This window comes from Notamacropus eugenii, chromosome 5, assembly GCF_028372415.1.
Source record: "Notamacropus eugenii isolate mMacEug1 chromosome 5, mMacEug1.pri_v2, whole genome shotgun sequence".
In the NCBI taxonomy this organism is placed as follows: domain Eukaryota; kingdom Metazoa; phylum Chordata; class Mammalia; order Diprotodontia; family Macropodidae; genus Notamacropus; species Notamacropus eugenii.
This window is the reverse complement of record NC_092876.1, coordinates 351552774-351570497: the sequence shown is the minus strand read 5'-3', so window position 1 is coordinate 351570497 and position 17724 is coordinate 351552774. Positions and strand designations below refer to the sequence as shown.

At 39.3% G+C, this 17724-nt stretch overlaps 1 protein-coding gene across 1 annotated transcript in view; it reads left to right on the top strand.

Annotated features, from left to right (window-relative positions):
* Positions 1 to 394: 394 nt before the first annotated feature.
* GAP43 (growth associated protein 43) overlaps positions 395 to 17724 on the top strand; it is a 132122-nt gene continuing 114792 nt past the window's right edge. Inside the window, exon 1 of the mRNA XM_072613947.1 lies at positions 395 to 652. Coding sequence (XP_072470048.1) covers positions 623 to 652 — 30 coding nt within the window. The 5' untranslated portion in view covers positions 395 to 622. The remainder of the gene's footprint in view (positions 653 to 17724) is intronic.

Genomic DNA, 17724 nt, shown 5'->3' with positions numbered 1-17724 from the left:
GTGCCCTAAAAAAGCTGTAATATCTTTCTTCGCACCCCCCACCCCCATCCTCTCAGTGTAGTGGGAAAGTCAGTGGGTAATTGGGTCCAGATTGGAGATGTTTAAATATTCATGAGACTGGCAGGGGACTGGGAGGGGGTGGCTGTCTAGAATGGGGGTGGGGGCTGGGGGAGGTGACTAGTCATTGAGAGCTAGTGAACAATTCTGGGAAAGATACTGAGGGAGAGAGAAAGAAAGAGGCAGATAGAGAAGGGAAGGGAAGGAGAGAGAAAGGGAGGGGGTAAAAGAGGAAGGGGAGAGAGCGAGAGGGAGGAGGAGAGGGAGGGATAGAGGGAGAGAAAGGGAGGGAGGAAGAGAGAGAGAGAGAGAGAGAGAGAGAGAGAGAGAGAGAGAGAGAGAGAGAGAGAGAGAGAGAGAGAGAGAGAGAGAGAGAGAGAGAGAGAGAGAGCCTATGTGATGAGCAATAGCTGAGGACCTTACAGTTGCTGCTAACTGCCCTGGTGTGTGTGTGTGTGAGAGAGAGAGGGGAAGCAGAAAAGAGGTGGAGAGGGGGGAAATAAGAAAGAGAGAGCAGGAAAGGAAGGAAGGAAGGAAGAAGAAGAGGGGAAGGGACAATACAATCATGCTGTGCTGTATGAGAAGAACAAAACAGGTAGAGCTAAAGATTTTTTTTTCTACTTACTGGTAAGAAATTCCCAGACTCTTGGACTGAAGGGACAAAAAATCTTTTAACTGCTTCTAGTCTGGACATGATGCTTCCATTTCCTTAACATCTGCTGAGTGATACTTCCCTGCCTTTATTCACGTTTTCTTTATGGTTTGGGTTTAGCGTGTGGTCACTGATGGGGAAAAATCTTGAAAACGTGCTTGGCTGGCGAGAAAGCAGGATTCTTTGGGTTACTGACATGTTCAGGGTTTGATATCTCTGGTTTTGAAGGTGTGCATGTAGAAAGGTAGGATGATGTTACCGTGGTCGGGGGAGAGAAGAGGTGGCCTGAGAAATAGAGAAGTCTTTATCTTCTGTACAGAATGATAGGATGCATGTGGGGGTGATTTTTCCGTGCTAAATCTGCCTATTCTGTCATGCAGTTCCTTCCGATGTGCAGCTAGAGATGCTTTATTTCTTACATGCATATGCCTTGGAACGGGGGCAGGTGGACTTCCAAAAAACAAAAACGTGGGAAGGTTTTTTATTAAGGAAAAAATATGCTTGTGGGTGACTAAAATATTTTTATTAGATAGATTGAAGGAAATAATTAATTTACAGAAAAAGCAATTGGACGTGAAGGGGGGGGGGGGAAGCCCTCTTCATGATCCCCTTCATAGTAAGAGCAGTTAGACAACTGTGCACCAGCTGGTCTGAGGAGAGGGTGGACCACGCCCCTAGGAGCTTGGAGCTCCGATGGGATGGGAAACACTAGCCGGGTGTTACCTGTTGGAAACCAGGTTTTTTTTCCTCTTTCCTCTTTTTCTTTCTTCTTTTCTTAAAAAAGAAAAAAAAAAAAGCAAAAAACTGGTTCCCTTTGGATCCTTCCGGGGCTTCCAGGGCCAGAGACACCCGAGGCTAAAGATAATGAGCAGGTGACTCATTTTCATCCGGAAGAGGGACAAATACCAGATTTCCAGCCCCCAGGCTCCCTCCTTCGACCCCACCCCCACTTTTTTCTCTCTCTTTCATATTACTCACTTATATCTTCAGAGGCATTTTGGAAACTTGACAGAGGAAATTAAAAAAAAGGACGGTTTATAGGATTCCGCAGTTACCAGCTATCTCAAATTGGGATTGGAACACTCTTTGGGGCATACAGTAGATCTCTGAGGAGGGTTGAGGAGAAAATGTATGCGGGGTGGTGGTGGTGGTGGTGGTGGTGGGGTGTGTGTGTGTGTGTGTGTGTGTGTGTGTGTGTGCGCACACACTTAAACACACATGAAGCCCTGGGCAAAGAAATCCGTGTAGAATCATGGCCACGGGCTGGGGGTTGCAAAGAGGATTTGGGCATTCTTCCCATGCAGGTATTGGATACTTGGCAATTTGTAATCCACTCGGTAAAAATCCGAAAAGGGTGGGGTGGAGGGGAGTGGGCTTGGTGCAGACAGCTAGGGAGGAGCACGTTCAGCTAGCAATGTGGGTTTGAGGGGTGGAGGTAGAGGCTGATGAAGACGGAAGAGGAAGAGGAAGGCAGACAAGCAGAATGACTGAGCAATGGGAGGAGAGAGGCAGAGCAGATTCTTTAAAAAAAAAAAAGTAGCAGATTTGGGGGTTTTGTGGGGCCCGGGGTGTTCAGAGAAGAGCCGTGGGGGTGTGGCCCTTCCTGCAGTACTTCCAGGGGGCTGGTCCGTGGTTCAGACAATTTAGGCTTCAGATGCACATGCTTTAAGTAAGGATGCTCCCCTCCTGTTTTCCTTTTAATATAGCAATCTAGAGGACACAGGTGGCCAGGTTATGCACATTGTCAGAGAGATGAACTAAGGTTGCCTCTCTGGTGAAATAAAATTTGGGAAGGAGGAACCCTATTTGGGAAGTCAATCCTTTTCCTTAAAGAAGCTTTAATTTTGGAAAGGAAGCAATGCCGGTACAAGAGATTGTTTCCCACCCTATATACATATACATACACACAAAAAATCTTTGACAAAGGAAACTAAGCATGATTTTTAAGAAGGAGAATTAGAAGTAGGAGTCTTCCTCCTAAAATGAAGCCAGCTGCCATTAGTCAAATCCTTACTGACAGCCTCATATATGGTTTCTCTGATGTGAAAACTGCTGAATCTACAGTCACAGATTTGGGAAAGTATATCTATGTATGTGCATGCACACACGTACTTATGTTCATGTATATCCATCCATATGCAATCATGATTCCTCTATAGCTATATGTGTTTAATCACAAGCAGAAACAGCACAAATGGGAGAAAAGCATACACACACATATATGAGATATATGTCATATCATATATCTGGATAGCCATATTAAGGTACATGGTTTGCAGATATATGCAACTGGGTCTGAAAAAATCTTCATAGGGCATATGGACCAGTCTTGGGAGTGTTCAATGTACATGCAGCTAGCTCTCAGTAGACTATCACTCAGAACAGATGGAACTACTGTAATAAGGGTGTGGGCTCACTGGAACACTGAGTGGCATTTGTATTACATGAGGGATTCAATAAGTGGTGATTTGATCCTAGACCTCAAGGGCAGAAGCTGATGGCTTCCATCCTTTCCCAGCCATCTTTTCATCATCTCTGCCATTGGAAGGGAAAAAAAAAAAGACCCAGCAAGATCCAGCTAAGGTCTCAACTCTGCCACACCCATGAAATCCAATAGAGCAGAGTGGGAGGGGGTGGAGGGCTTTGCACTTCCTTCCTCTTCCGCATGAGAAGCAGAAAAGAAAGCTATCATATATTTCCAAGTTGCAGTTTACTGTAAATAGGTGGGAAACCAGCATTAATGAACTATTTCAGTAAATAGCCTCTGCTAGGTCTTGCTGTGTCAGGAGCCTGGGAAGAGAAAAGGTGGAGAAGGATGTGGAGAATGGAGAAGGGATGGAGTGAAGGAGTAGGAGGAGGAGGAAAAATTAATGACTAGCTGACATTTTATTGCTCTAGATATTAAAATGCCTTGGGCCTCATATGATATAGCTTAATTACAGTGCACATGGAAGACAGTGAAAATCTTGCAAGGTGTGTTAGTATGGAGAGAAGCAGGCAAGGCACAAGAGATGTGGGTGTTTCCTTTTGTTAAAAAAAAAAAATTAGCTTTAGCCAAAATGAAAAGAGCCATGTTGTGTGCCAGAACCTCATTGAACAGGGAGTTTGAATGTGGTTTAGAATCCTAATTTTGCTGGTTTCACTTTTGCAAGGTTTGAACAGATTAAAAATAATGTCCTTATCCCTTGATTCCAGGAGATTCCTCCTAGTGGTGAATTGGATGTTTCCAACATGTTTTATCAGTAAGCCACACCCAATAACTTCCTGCAATAATTAAGTATAGGCAACTCTCCTTAATGCAACAGAAGGTATATTTGAAAAGATGTTTCAAACAACCATTCAGATGTTCAAATTTAAACAGGAGCAGAAATAGGGAGACAGTATTCTTCCCAATATCTTCACAAAGAATCTCAGAAAATTGTAATGAATCTAAGCGTGGATTCATTTCTCATGAATTTATTATGTAATCTATCTTAAGGGTCAAGAGTGAGCATATAAAATCAATTTTTTTTCACCTCTTGGGGTCTTAGTTTCTTCATTTCTATATGGAAGGGGTTAGCCTAGATACCTTCCCAGGTCTCTTTTGGCTCTAACATTGTGTGAGTCAGAATACGGTAACTATAGAGTTAATTCCTTTTCTTGCTGATTTGGCACAATTACAGAGATCTTCTTTTCATGTTTCATGCTAAAGGGCATCACTGAGAGGGAGAATGATGTAAGGTCTCTTTTGTCAGCCCCACAATGAAATCAAGAATATACCTGTCTTTCACTGAAAAATGCTACATGCTTCAGAGTTTTACTTGATTCCAAATGAAGGGTCCTTACTTCCTTATCCAAATATTTTTTAAAAAATGTTTCTGTTCATCAAGTGCTTCCTTCCATCTGGAAGGATAACCCTTTAGGCTTCTTTCTAGCCAATGATCAGTAGAAATATATAATTAAGAGTTGTCCCAAGACAAGATTCTGTGTTTAATCATTCCCTCATTCTAATCATGGGCTCGTAGACTTAGAGCTGAAAAGAACCTTAGGAGTTATCTAGGCCACTTATTTTACAGATAAGGAAATTGAGGTCCAGAGACTTGGGCCTTATTATGGTATAGAGATGAACTTGGGTTCTTACTGACTATACCGTTGAAATATATTCTCTGGTAGGTTCTTTTGTGCTGGAAAAGTTTCGGTGAATTGTTTCACTGTCATTGGCAGACGATCAGCCCAGTTAAATTCTGAGAGGTTTGTTACTGGAAAATTGAGTAGTAGTTGTTGAATTTCTTGGTCATAGTAATGCATGAAGACCATTTACTAGGCACGAACAATGTAACATGCTCTATAGAGGTAACCAAAGAAATCAAGAATCGTTGAAATACTGAATTGAAAGACGGTAGCAAATGTCATCTCTGTCCCTTGGTAGTTGTGTGTGTCTATTTGCCCTCCTGTTTTTGAAATGTGTCCTTGACCTAGAGTTGCCATCTTTTCAATATGATCAAGTAGTTCATCTAAGAACCAAAGGCATCTGGTCCTTGAATTGATTTTGACTATGGACAGTCTATTTTTCAGACTGTCAAGATTTTGCATCCCTCTTTAGGATGTGAAGTAGTTCACCTCATGAGAAACTGAATGACTGTAGTAGAGGGAATTCCCCTCCCACTTTACTGGCAGAGAATGTAAAGTAGGAGGATGTCCAAGATTGTGGGTTTCATAGAGTTAGAGGTGAAAGGAACTTTCAAGGGAATTGAGTCCAACTCCTTGATTTGATACATGAGAAAACTGAGCCCCAGAAAGATTAAACAAATTGCTCAGGGTCACATCACTAATAAGGCTCTGAGGAAGCATTCAAACTCAGGTCTTCCTAATTCTGACTTCAGTGCCCTGTAGCGCCACCTAGCTGCCTCATCGTTACCATTGATAAAGACTGTGTGAGATTAAATATATTTGAAGGCAAACATGGATCCTTTTTAGGGTCTCTATTTTCAGGTGACCTGGCAAGTTCAAGTAAGTATAGTGGAAAGAACACTGGCTGTGAAGTCAGACTACCCAGGTTTGAATTTTTACCATGTTTTCTGTCTGACTTTGAGCACATCTTTCTCCTCTCTGTCCTCAGTTTCTTAATATGTAAAATGAAGATGTTAGATTAGATGATCTTTAGAGCTATGTAAGACTTTAAAGCTGTCATCCTTCTTTCTTATAACTTAATTTGAAGATGGATTTAGAGAAGAACATAATTTTATGGCTGAAAGATATGAATCCCATACTCTGGGATTTTTAATAATCCTGATTTAAAAATGTCTTCCCAGCTTTCATTGTATCTGTGAAGTTTCTTGCTTTTAAAATTTTTGGTGGCACATTGACAGTTACTATTTGGGGGCTATTGCACTTTTCTCTGTCATTTACCTTTCCTCTCTTGCTGCCGTATTTCCATTCCCTTACGTTGACTATGTGCAGAATGCTTAAGGATTCAATATGCATTCTGGATGGTTTATACTCAGGTGCATGAGTTTGCAAAGATACTTGAGCACAAATTAGAATTCTTTACAAGTAAAAACTAACCAACCAACCATGTAACAACAACACATGAAAGAAAAGAACAGTAAATAGAAGTAAATGCATGGAGGACCTTTGCCATCCCACTTAAAGCTTGAATAGGCTGAAGATCATTGGACATTCAAGTGGAACTAGTCTAGCCAAAAGTTGGACAGTATGCATCCCTAAGTTCAATAACAAATTCCCCTTACCAGGATGTATCACAGGGGTGTGCTGAAGTCAACTTTTTTTCTGAACCAGAGAGCTGATTGTTAAATTTTCACTGTTACCATTTATACCTCAAAAATCAGCAAATACTACAAATCAGAGCTTGAGACTTATTGTTTTGTTGACCATCTAGGTCTTTATGCATATTGTACATACTTCTTCCCACTGGGGTGACATGTATCTAATAACCTGAAGTCCCTCTGGTATTAAAAGAAGAGATTAGGAAGCTTTAAGTTTCCTTCTACTAAGAGTATATTTGAGAGTGTCATACCTTTTATTTAAAGGTAGAGTCAGTCTTTCACTTAAAAGTGAATCTCTGGACCAACTACAGTTTTTCAAGACTGGCTAGCCTTCCTGACACTCTTCCCCAAGTTTTCACCACCCAGTTCTTTCTCTTTAAAATTTTCCTGTTCTATTCTCTTCTCTGCATCTTCTCTCCACTCTCCCAACCCCAACAAATTAAATTATTAAACAGCACTTGGGATTTGGAAGCTTATTATATGTATGACTTTAGAGAAATCCTTAATCACTTTGGGTCTTGGTTTCTCCATCTGAAAAATTAGAGGGCTGGACTAGATGAGTTCCCTTCCAACTCTTGAGTTCTGATCCTGTGATCTTAGAATCCATGATTTTATTGGTCTAGGCACTCCCTCCACTGATGCAGATTTCAATTCCTCTTTACCTTAGTGTATCTACTATCTTCTTGAATTTCTATAGCTGAAGTAATTTATCACCTGGTGGCAAAAATTCAGGTGATGATGATGCCAGTATTTATATGGCATGTTAAGCTTTGCAAAGCACTTTATAAAAAGGTATAATATTATATGTTCACAATTTTGCTAGAATAATCCTGGGATTTGCAGCCCCTAAAATACCTTGGTAGGGTATATCAGAATAGTCCTTAATTTCTGATTCCATTTTTTAAAGGTACTCCCTCCATTGATGTAGATTGCAACCCTTCTATACCTTTGTGAATCAGAACTTACTATGACCTCCAAAAATCAACATCTGCCCAACCTTCTAGTAATAAACCTTTCAACTTAGCTAGCCTATTCCTCTGCCTATGGCCGACTCATAATAAACTATCTTAAATTGGCCAAGGTTGAAATAATTCATTACTTGGTGACCAAACTTCTGGTGATCAACCTATTCCAAATTTTTCAAGGATGGCCTTGGGATTTTATGTTTAACTGAAGATTTTATATAGTGGTAGAATCTGTCAAACCACTAGCATAGTCTTGAACATCCAGTGTTGCCTCCACCCCCTGATGAGCCATTGAAATAGCAAGAGTTAAGACTATCTTAAAGTGTAATAGACTGTCTCAGGAGATAGCCAAGTCTCTTCACTGGCAAGTTTCTATCAGAGTCTGGATGACCACTTAAAAGGTAGGATGTTGGAAAGATTCTTTTTCAAGTATGAATTGGACTCAGAGATAAATGTAAAGACTTACATTTGGGTTCAAAAAATCAATTTCAGAAGTTTATGATGGGAAAGGCACAAGTGAAACTTCGTTGAAAAAAAATTTCAATGTTTTCATGGACTTAATAACAGTAAACTATGATATGACAGTGAATAAAGCCACCATCATCCTGGAATATATTTCCAGATATACTTCTGGGGATACAGAAATGTTGATCATGCTATGCTTTGCCCTATTCTCACTGTTTCTAGAGTGCTGTGCTCAGTTCTGGCCACCACCTTTTAGTATCTTGTTGTTGTTGAGTTGTTGAGTCATCCAACTATGGGTGACCTTATTTGGGGCTTTCTTGGCAAAGATACTAGAGGGGTCTGCCTTTTCCTTCTACAGTTCACTTTAGAGATGAGGAAACTGAAGCAAACAGGGTTAAGTGACTTGCCCAGGGTTATACAACTAGTAAATGTCTGATTTGAACTCAGGTCTTCCTGACTCCAGGCCTGGTGCTCTATTCACTGCACCACCTAGCTGCCATTTTAGTATGGAGTAACAAGATGAAGAGTCTTCAAAAGAAAATAGCTTCAAATTCATGTTACATAAAGATCGATTGAAGTAATGGGAGTGGGCTTAAGTTTGAAGAACAGGGGAATGTTGTAGTGAATTTCAAACATTTGGAGGACTGCAACTGGAAAACAAAAGTTAGACTTGTTCATTTTGGCATAGTAGAGAGATAATTGGACTGTGAGTCAAAGAGTCAAAAAGACTTAATCTCTCAGTGCCCCCAGGAACGTTTCCAAGACTATAGATTGCAAAGAATGTACCATCTCACATGAAAGAATTTGCTCATTAACAAGTTCTCTATATCAATGAGATCACAAATCTAGTCCCTCTTCCCCTCAGTTTAACCCCAAAGGGACGAGTTAGGATTAATGGGGTGGGAATTAGACAAATTTAGCCTTGTTGAAAGGGGAAAAAACTTCCAAAAGTGATACATTTAAAAAGAAACAACTTGCTTCAGGAGATAATGGATTTCCCCTTATTTGTTTTTTTCAGGTAGAGGCTGGAAGATCACTCCTTAAGTGTGTTGTAGAAATGATTCTTCAAGTACTGGCTAGGCTAGATGGCAGCTAAAGTCTCTTCCAATATTGACATTCTGCTATTTCATGCTTCTGTTTCTGAGGTCCCCACCAATTCTTAAATTCTGTGATTCTTCCTCAAGTAGAATTTTGTGGAAGGATTTAATAAATTAATCCCTCTTAATGCTAATGTGCTAATGGGAGAGGACCACTGGAGAGATAGAACCTTCTGAGGCCAGTGTTCTTCACCCTTAAGAGATTCTAATTGTGGGAATTTCTACCAGGTCAAAAGGGATCATTCTCCATGGCATGCCAGTAAGAAAGATGTGTCGGGACAGAAAGGGTCTTCCAGTGTCATTTGTCTGCTTTTTTAGAGCCTGTTGTGTTTACAGGCTTCTGTATCAACACAGGTATTCAGTAATATCTTCCTGTTGGAAGTTAATCCCAAATTACCCTTCATCTCATTTCAGTTTCTGTAGCTCATGTTCAGGATAGGATAGTTTTAGATCAAGCCCTAGTACTACCAAATTTGGATTCTGTCTTGTTCTAAGAATTTATTTTCCTTAATGTGGACTAAGTACACTGGGAATACTGAGTGGCAGCCAGGCTTATGATAATTGAATAGCTGTGATTTTGTTTTCCTAGAATCCAAAAGCCTGACTACAAATTAAACCACCAGCTCCTTGGAGTCAGGGACTATGTCTTACCCAATCACATATCTTGATGAACATCTTGCCCATAGTAAGTGCTCAGTGTTTTTATGTGAATGAATTCAAGTATAATAGATTTAATAGGCATAGAAGGGTTTATATAGACTAGAAATGTTGAACAATAGTAAAAATTAATTCAAAGGGGTTAGAAAACAACAACTTATGGTCATGGGACAATCTTCCCCCCCCTTTTTTAGTCATGTTTACAACTAATGATTAGGAAACACAAATCAACCATAATTCTAGCCATAGTCACATACAGATATATGCATATCTATTTATATATATGAACACATACTCACAAACATATATATTGCATATACATGCTCATATAAACATATAAAATATTTCATAGAAAATATAAATAAAATAATAATACATGTACATATGAATTATATGAATATACATTTTATACACATGTATGTCCTATCCTATATCTGATCATGGCGTGGAGACGACCCTTTGGTAGGTCCTGCCAACTAATAATGCTAGGAGTTTGGAGTCTAGAGAAAAATAAAATCTTTTCCTCCCTTGACACTGTGTGATTGTATTATTCTGTTTCTGAGATACCTGTCAGCTCTTAAGTGCTATGATCCTTCCTCAAATACAACTTTGGGGAAGGATTTAATCAATTAATCCTTCTCAATCATTGGTCTTACCAACTGATAAACCTTCAAATAGGAATCCAATGAAAAACTTTATGTCTTTTACTTGAACTAAGTTCATGGAGGCTCATATCTAGGTTAGTCACATAATGATGCAACAACTCTCAATGATAGTCCAAAAGCTGGCGGGGTCGATACTTCCTCCTCAAATGCAAAGCAGCAAGTTAAAGTCCTAGAAAGATGCCTGGATCTCTGAGTGGTTAAGTAACTTGCTCATGGTCACAGAGCTCACAAGTGTTACAGTAAAGACATAAGTTCAGATCTTCCTGAATTTAAAGTGAGACCACTTCAGCATGGTACTCTCCTTTCTCCCCACCTTGACACGCATGCATGTGTCTGCTTGTGCACATTCTATTCTGTTCTATTCACTTAGGAGATTTGAGGAGCAAGTTTTTACCTCCAGTGAAATTGTTTCATCTTTACTTCATTCCTATTTGCTTCCAATTTGCACTCTCTTATTAAGACAATCTGCCTTTTCTTGTCTGTATTGCTCTCTGAAGTCAGAGATCGATTCCCCGTCTCTGTATCACTAGAGCTCAGCACAGTGTCTCATTTGTAGTTTCGTCACTTCAGTCATGTCTGAGTCTTGGTGACCCTATTTGGGGTTTTCTTAGCAAAAATACTGGAATGGTTTGTCATTTCCTTCTCTAAATCATTTTTATAGATGAGAAAACTGAGGCAAACAGGGTCTGGTACACAGTCATAATAAGCTTAAGAAATGCTTCCTCGCTTTCTGCCCATTTTCATCTCCCTTTTGTAAGGATTTTTTTGCATGTTGTCTTTTGCTGGTAGAATGTAAACTCCTTGAAGTGAAAAACTGTCTTTCTTTTTGCAAATATTTCTATTCCCATTGCTTTGCACAGTGCCTAGAACATTTGTTGTTGTTGAGACATTTTCAGTCATGTCTGACTCTCCATGACTCCTTTAGGGGTTTTCTTGGCAAAGATACTGAAGTGGTTTGCCATTTCCTTCTCTAGCTCATTTTACATATGAGAAAATGGAGACAGGGTTTGCCCAGGGTCTGCAGCCAGATTTGAACTTAGGAAGATGTCTTCCTGACCCTAGGTCTGGCACCCTATTTACCGTGCCACCTAGCTGCCCTGCCTAGAACAGTCAGTGTTTAATAAATGTATCTTGCCATGCTTTATTGATTAAATCTGCTATTGGTAGTATGCCTATCCCTTTTGTCCCCAGCCTGCCAGTCTGTTTAAAGGTAATAATAACTACGGGCCCCTTCTGTCACTTTTGGGGAGAGGGATAGGGAAGAAGGTCTATGAGAAGCTTCACTAGCAGTTAGCCTAACTCTAAACAGATGAGAACTATGATGTGCTATTGCTCATTTGAGTTGATTGTTTGTTCCTAACCTTTCTTTTTTCACTTACAAGGGCTCCTAGGACCAGTTTCCTCAAAAGGATTATGGTATGTGGGGTATGAAATTTAGCTCCTTGTGAGTGGTATTGCAGAAATGGTATTCCTTAACATTAGTCATCTCATTCTGAATGTTCTTGAATTAATTCCAGTGATAATCACCATATTTCTCTATTTTTAGAAAGCTGGCACATCTCAAAATATTGCGCTGTTATCTCCATATGCACCAATTTTTTCTAAATGTAGGACTTTGGGTAATTATCCTTTCCAGCCACTATTTGTAATCCCTGTTCCAATAAATAATGACTCAGAAATGTCATCTTTCTGTGAAAATTTGAAAGATCATAATATATATATATCTCACCATTAATAGTTCATATAATGACTACGTTGCAGAGCCTAGAGGAGGGAATGAAGACAAAAATGAAAGATCTTCAAAGGTTAGAGACCCATATGGAAAAATTAAAGGGACTTGCTGCTTTTTCACAGGGCACCTGAATCTCATGAATCAGCAGAACACAGGACTGGGGGAAGGGTAAAAAAGAGGGCAGAGAGTCTGGCAGTGGTAGAATGCTCATTTTCTTTGCAGTCAGCCCAGTTCCTATTTCTGATCATGAGGAAAAACCACACACCCCTTTTCCAAAGCGGAAAACTACCAGGCACAGTGCTCAACCCGAGAGATTAAAAGACAAAAATGAAACAGTTCTTGTCCTCAAAGAACTATATGGGGCAGATGGCTTTAGCAAGAGAGGGCATATTGGAAACAACGAGGAGAGGAGTGAAGATGAAACGACATGCTCTCACTGAAAGTACAAACTTGCTGGTCAAATCTGATGAGTACATATAATCTGAATAGAATATGCACAAATAAGCCAATCACACTGATGCTGAGGTAACTGTAGCCTATGAATAAACTTACTCTGCTTATCAGTTTCCGTTATATGTGGTAGAAGAGTGACCCTAGCTACCTAAAATATGAAAATCCTCACTTATAAGACAGGTTTAGAAGATGATAATTACAAAATGATTTACTTATAAAAATTCACTGAAGGGCTCCTTTAAATAGGAAGATCTTTATTTATAAAAGAAAAATCAATTTACATATAGCTTTTTAGGAACTTATTGATTTTGTTAAGTGCATTACACCTGTATTATTTCTTATTTGCCACTCTTAGTTCTTATAGAGTGCCACTGGGATTATAAATGGTTAGGAGAATAAGCACTGAATTCTTTCTTTACTTTTCAGTTCACAGTATTTCCAAATTTTGTTGCCCCCCATTTGTTAATTTTAAAGGGTGAAAAGATAGTAGCAACAGTTTGAAGTGTTTTACACATATGCAGAATTGTACACATACATACTTGCATATATATATGTATATATATATACATATATATATATAATTTTCTGTAGTAGAATGTAACCTTTTTTTGGAGGAGGGGGGAGTAGAGATTGTTTTCACTTTCTTTTCTATTCCCAGTCATTAGCACAGTGACTAGTATATAGGAAGCGCTCAATAAGGACTCATGGATTGGTTTTTTAAATTTCTTTTAATTTTAGACTTAAATACTAAAACTTGAATACACGATAGAGAAAAGGAAAAGAAACATATTATAAACTTAAATACTGAAACTTAAATACAAAATAAGAAAAGAAAAAAGCATGTCATGTACACAGCAGAATATGAGAGGATTCAAAATATATAGCAATAAATTTCTCGTGGATTGATTTTATGGTTTCAAAATTATAAAGGGCTTAACCACCATGATCTCATTTTATTTTGAATTTTGTGAGAGAGGCAGAATAGAATTATTTCCAGTTTACAGATAAAGAAACTGAGGCCCAGAGAGGTTGTGACTTGATCCAGGTTACATGTCCAGTTGGGGAGGGGGGCTGGGAATGAGATTTGAGTATTGACTCTATGATTCTTTCCAGAAGATCTCTCTATTCATTGCTCTTTTCACTAGACCACCCAATGACAAAGAGCTCTGAGACTTTTCATGTAAATGATCATAAGCTCCTCATTTCATCCACAGTTAGGAGCTTGATGACCTTTTTTCTAGTGCCTGTTCAGGCTTTACTGGATTACTATTTGTGGAATTCAAACATCTCAAAGCATCTTGCTCTAGTGCTTTTGGAGATTAGTGATAGGAATTAAGGGTTCAGATCTCTTAGTTACTTTCCAGAGTTTTGCAATATATCCTTAACTCTTCCATGCCCCATGGGGAGAGGAAGATATTTGCAGATTGTCAAGAGTCTTACCAAGAAACTCTGATTTACTGTGTGGTAAGGTGTGCTGACATTGCAGACTGGCGTTTGGCAATCACTTGGAATAAAATCTTGCATGTTAATCCCCTTAATCCATTGCTCCTTAGGGTTCTGAGAACCTTTGATTAAAAGACACAGGATGAGAGCTTTCATTAACTAAGCCAGATTCTGGATTCTGGCCACTATTAGGCATTTTGCTCCAGAGCAACATGGGAAGAAGTGAGGAAAAGACTCAGACCCCAACACCGTCCCCCTTTCATCCTGAGTGAGCCTCATGTGATCTGTCATGGAGCAGGAACCTAACAGATGTTTAACAGACACCCAAAACTCTCTATCATTGTAAAATGAAGAATTCTCTAGCTAACAGAAACTGTACAAGTAAATAAGTGCCTTAAGTTTTATTGTTGTTCAGTCATTTCCAACTCTTGATGACCCCATTTGGGGTCTTCTTGGCAAAGATATTAGAGTGATTTGCCATTTCTTTCTGTAGTTCATTTTATAGATGAGGAAACTGAGGTGAACAGGGTTATGTAACTTGCCCAGGATCCTTAGCCACTAAGTATCTGAGGTCAGATTTGAACTCTATGCCCAGAGCTTTGTCCATTGTGCCACCTAACTGCCCTTAAAAATTAGACCACAAAATTCTAGCAAACAACAGTCATGGGTCATAGCTGGCCCAAACCACATTTTCTGAACATCATCTGGATAATGGCATGTCCTAGAATATAGGACCAATCTTCATCAAAAAATCTCATAAGAATTAAGTTCAAACCCCGAGTCACCTCCTTTGGCCTTTCATCCAAATTCCATCTCAATCTCCATTTGCTTTTCGGTAAGAAATGGCTATTGCTTTTCTGTGAAGCAAAGATCGTGAGTTAGTATCCTCAACCCACTGTTTCCATTCACATCTCCACTATGTGGTTTAGCACAAGTCAGTTTCTTGACCAGACTACCGCTTTTCTGCACAATTACAGAGTCACAACATTTTTGGATCTGGATGGGACCTCAGGGATGCCTTCTTTTTACAGATGAAAAACAGGTCCAGCAAGATGAAACTGATTGCCACATAGCACAAAGTTGGGTCTATTTTATTAAATATATCCTATCAATTCAATTCAATAAACACTAAGTACCTTTGTGCTAGGCATTGTGCCAAGTACTAGGGCTACAAAGACAAAAAAAATCAAACAGGTGCTGCCCTAGAGGAACATACTTTTTATTAGAGGAGAAGTACTTGAACACAGATGGGTCAATGTAAATAAATACAAATTAATTGGGAGGGGGGCCAGTACTAATAGCTGTTGGGATCATGAAAAACCCCTAGTATAAAGTATCACTTAAACTCACCCTTAAAGGGGCTTTGGGATTCCAGGAGTCAGAGGTGGGGAGTGAGGTCTGGGAGAAACATGGAAACAGGAGATGGAATGTCAAATGGAGCATCCATGAGGCAAATTTGACTGGAAAAATGGAATGGGCGATGGATAGTAATGGGACATCATCATCAAATTATATTTTTCATTGGAGTAGCTTGTTTGGTAGATTACTACTTTCTAACTTTATAGCTTTGAACTGTAGTGATACTATATCCTAAGAGGCCCAATGAAGGTATGTTTACTGTTGATTGGAAGAAAGAAAGCTGTGGTGAAAGGATCCCAACTCTCTTCACCTCTTCCCCCTAAAAGCAAATAAATAAAAAGAAGTCAACTTAAGGACACGTTGCCATTTGAATATTTCTCTTTTAGATTGCTGTTGTGTTCATCCTTTGTTGCAGAGGAAGACAACACCATCAGAGAAATGGTGACATGACTTGCACTTGACTTTGTTGTGAGTGCAGGAGGGCTGTGCAAGGTCACTTATCTCACTTCTCCTCCAGAGCCATCTGAATTCATTGACCAGATATTCATCAAGATGACTGGAGATGATCCAGGATTCAATGGGAGAGCTTGGCCTATTCAGGTACTCAGTTAGGGTGAGGTAACGCCCATTCAGTGAGTAGACCTGTTTAAGAAGTAGTCAGGGAATGGCCCCATCAATGAGGAATAGAAAAAGAAAGACATCAGACTTGAAGGGAAACAGCAACAGTTACTAATGAGCTTCAGAGTGCAATAGGTTTAAGGTAGGAGAGGAGAGGAGAGAAGAGGAGAGGGGAGGGGAGGAGAAGAATCTAGTCAGCCTGGACCCTCCAAGGTCTTCCATTGCATCCTGGGTCATCTCCAGTCATCCTGATGAATATGTGGTCACTGAATTCACATGGCTCCAGAGGAGAAGTGAGGCTAGTGACCTGCACAGCCCTCCCTCACTCAAAACGAAGTCAAATGCAAGTCATGTCATCATTTCTCTGATGGCATGGTCTTCTTTGGCAATGAAGGATGAACACAAAAATCTGTGAGAAGACACAGCTTCCCTGGCCCTTTAACCACTATATCATGTTGTATCCTAAGGTCCCTAAAACAGTAATCTGATCATTCTTTGACCTTACTTGAAAATCTCTCTTATTGGAAGCCCATCAATTGGGGAATGGTTGAACAAATTGTGTTGTATGAATGTAAAGGAATACTATTGTGTTATAAGAAATGATGAACAGGAAGACTTCAGAGAGGCCTGGAAGGACTTACATGAACTAATACTGAGTGAAATAAGCAGAACCAGGAGAGCACTGTACACAGTAACAATCACAGTGTGTGAGAAATTTTTCTGGTAGACTTAGCCCTTCACAGCAATGCAAGGACCTAAAATATTCCCAAAGGACTCTTGAGGCAAAATGCCCTCCACATCCAGAAAAAGAACTATGGAATTGGATTGCAGAATGAAGCAGAATACTTTCTCTTGTGTTATGTTTTGGTTTGGTTTGGTTTTTTTCTCATGGTTTCCCCCATTCATTTTAATTCCTCTATGCAACATGACTAATGTGAAAATATGCCTAATAAAAATGTATGTATAGAAACCATGTAAGATAGCGTACTGTCTTGGAGAGGGATTTAGGAGGGAAGGGGAGAAAATCTAAGACTTATGGAAGTGATTGTAGAAAAATGAAAACAAATATATTAATTAAAAAAAATAAAATCTCCCCTATTTCCTCATTGTTTAGACAACCTAAAACAGACTTGGCCAGCCATATTACTGTCAGTAAATTATTATCTTGAGTTGAATTAATCCCTGTTTTCTTGTAACTTAAATCCATTGATTCTAGTCTTAACATCAATCTGAACAAGTCAAATCCTTTTTCCAAATAAGAAAATATTTGTAAAGTGTTTAACACAGTGCTTGGCACACAGTTGGTACCTAATAAATGTCTGTCCCCTCTTCCCTTCTTCCACTTGACAAACTGTCAAATATTTGAAGGCTATTATCATGTTCCCCCATCTTATCTCCTATAAGTTAAATATTCACAATTATAGAGAATGTCTCCATTACCCTAGTCATATTCTCCAAATGTGCCCCAAACTGGATGTTGTATTCCAACTAAGCTTTAAATCCAAACTCAAGATATTTCCTCACATGAACTTTTCTGACCAAGATAGGATACACTTTGTGGCTATCACTTCTCTCTATCTGACCTCTATATCATTATCCACTTAATCCTTAATCCACAGCTGAGAACAGGGTTAAGACCAAGCAATTCTATACCTTACTCAGGTAGGAGTCGCTGTCCACTGAGATAAAATTTACAACTTTAGAAAAAAATGTAATTAATTTTTCTTCTCCAATGACCTTCCTTCAGGATCATTCCTGAAATATTACTTTTTATTTTTACTTATATTTTAAGTCTG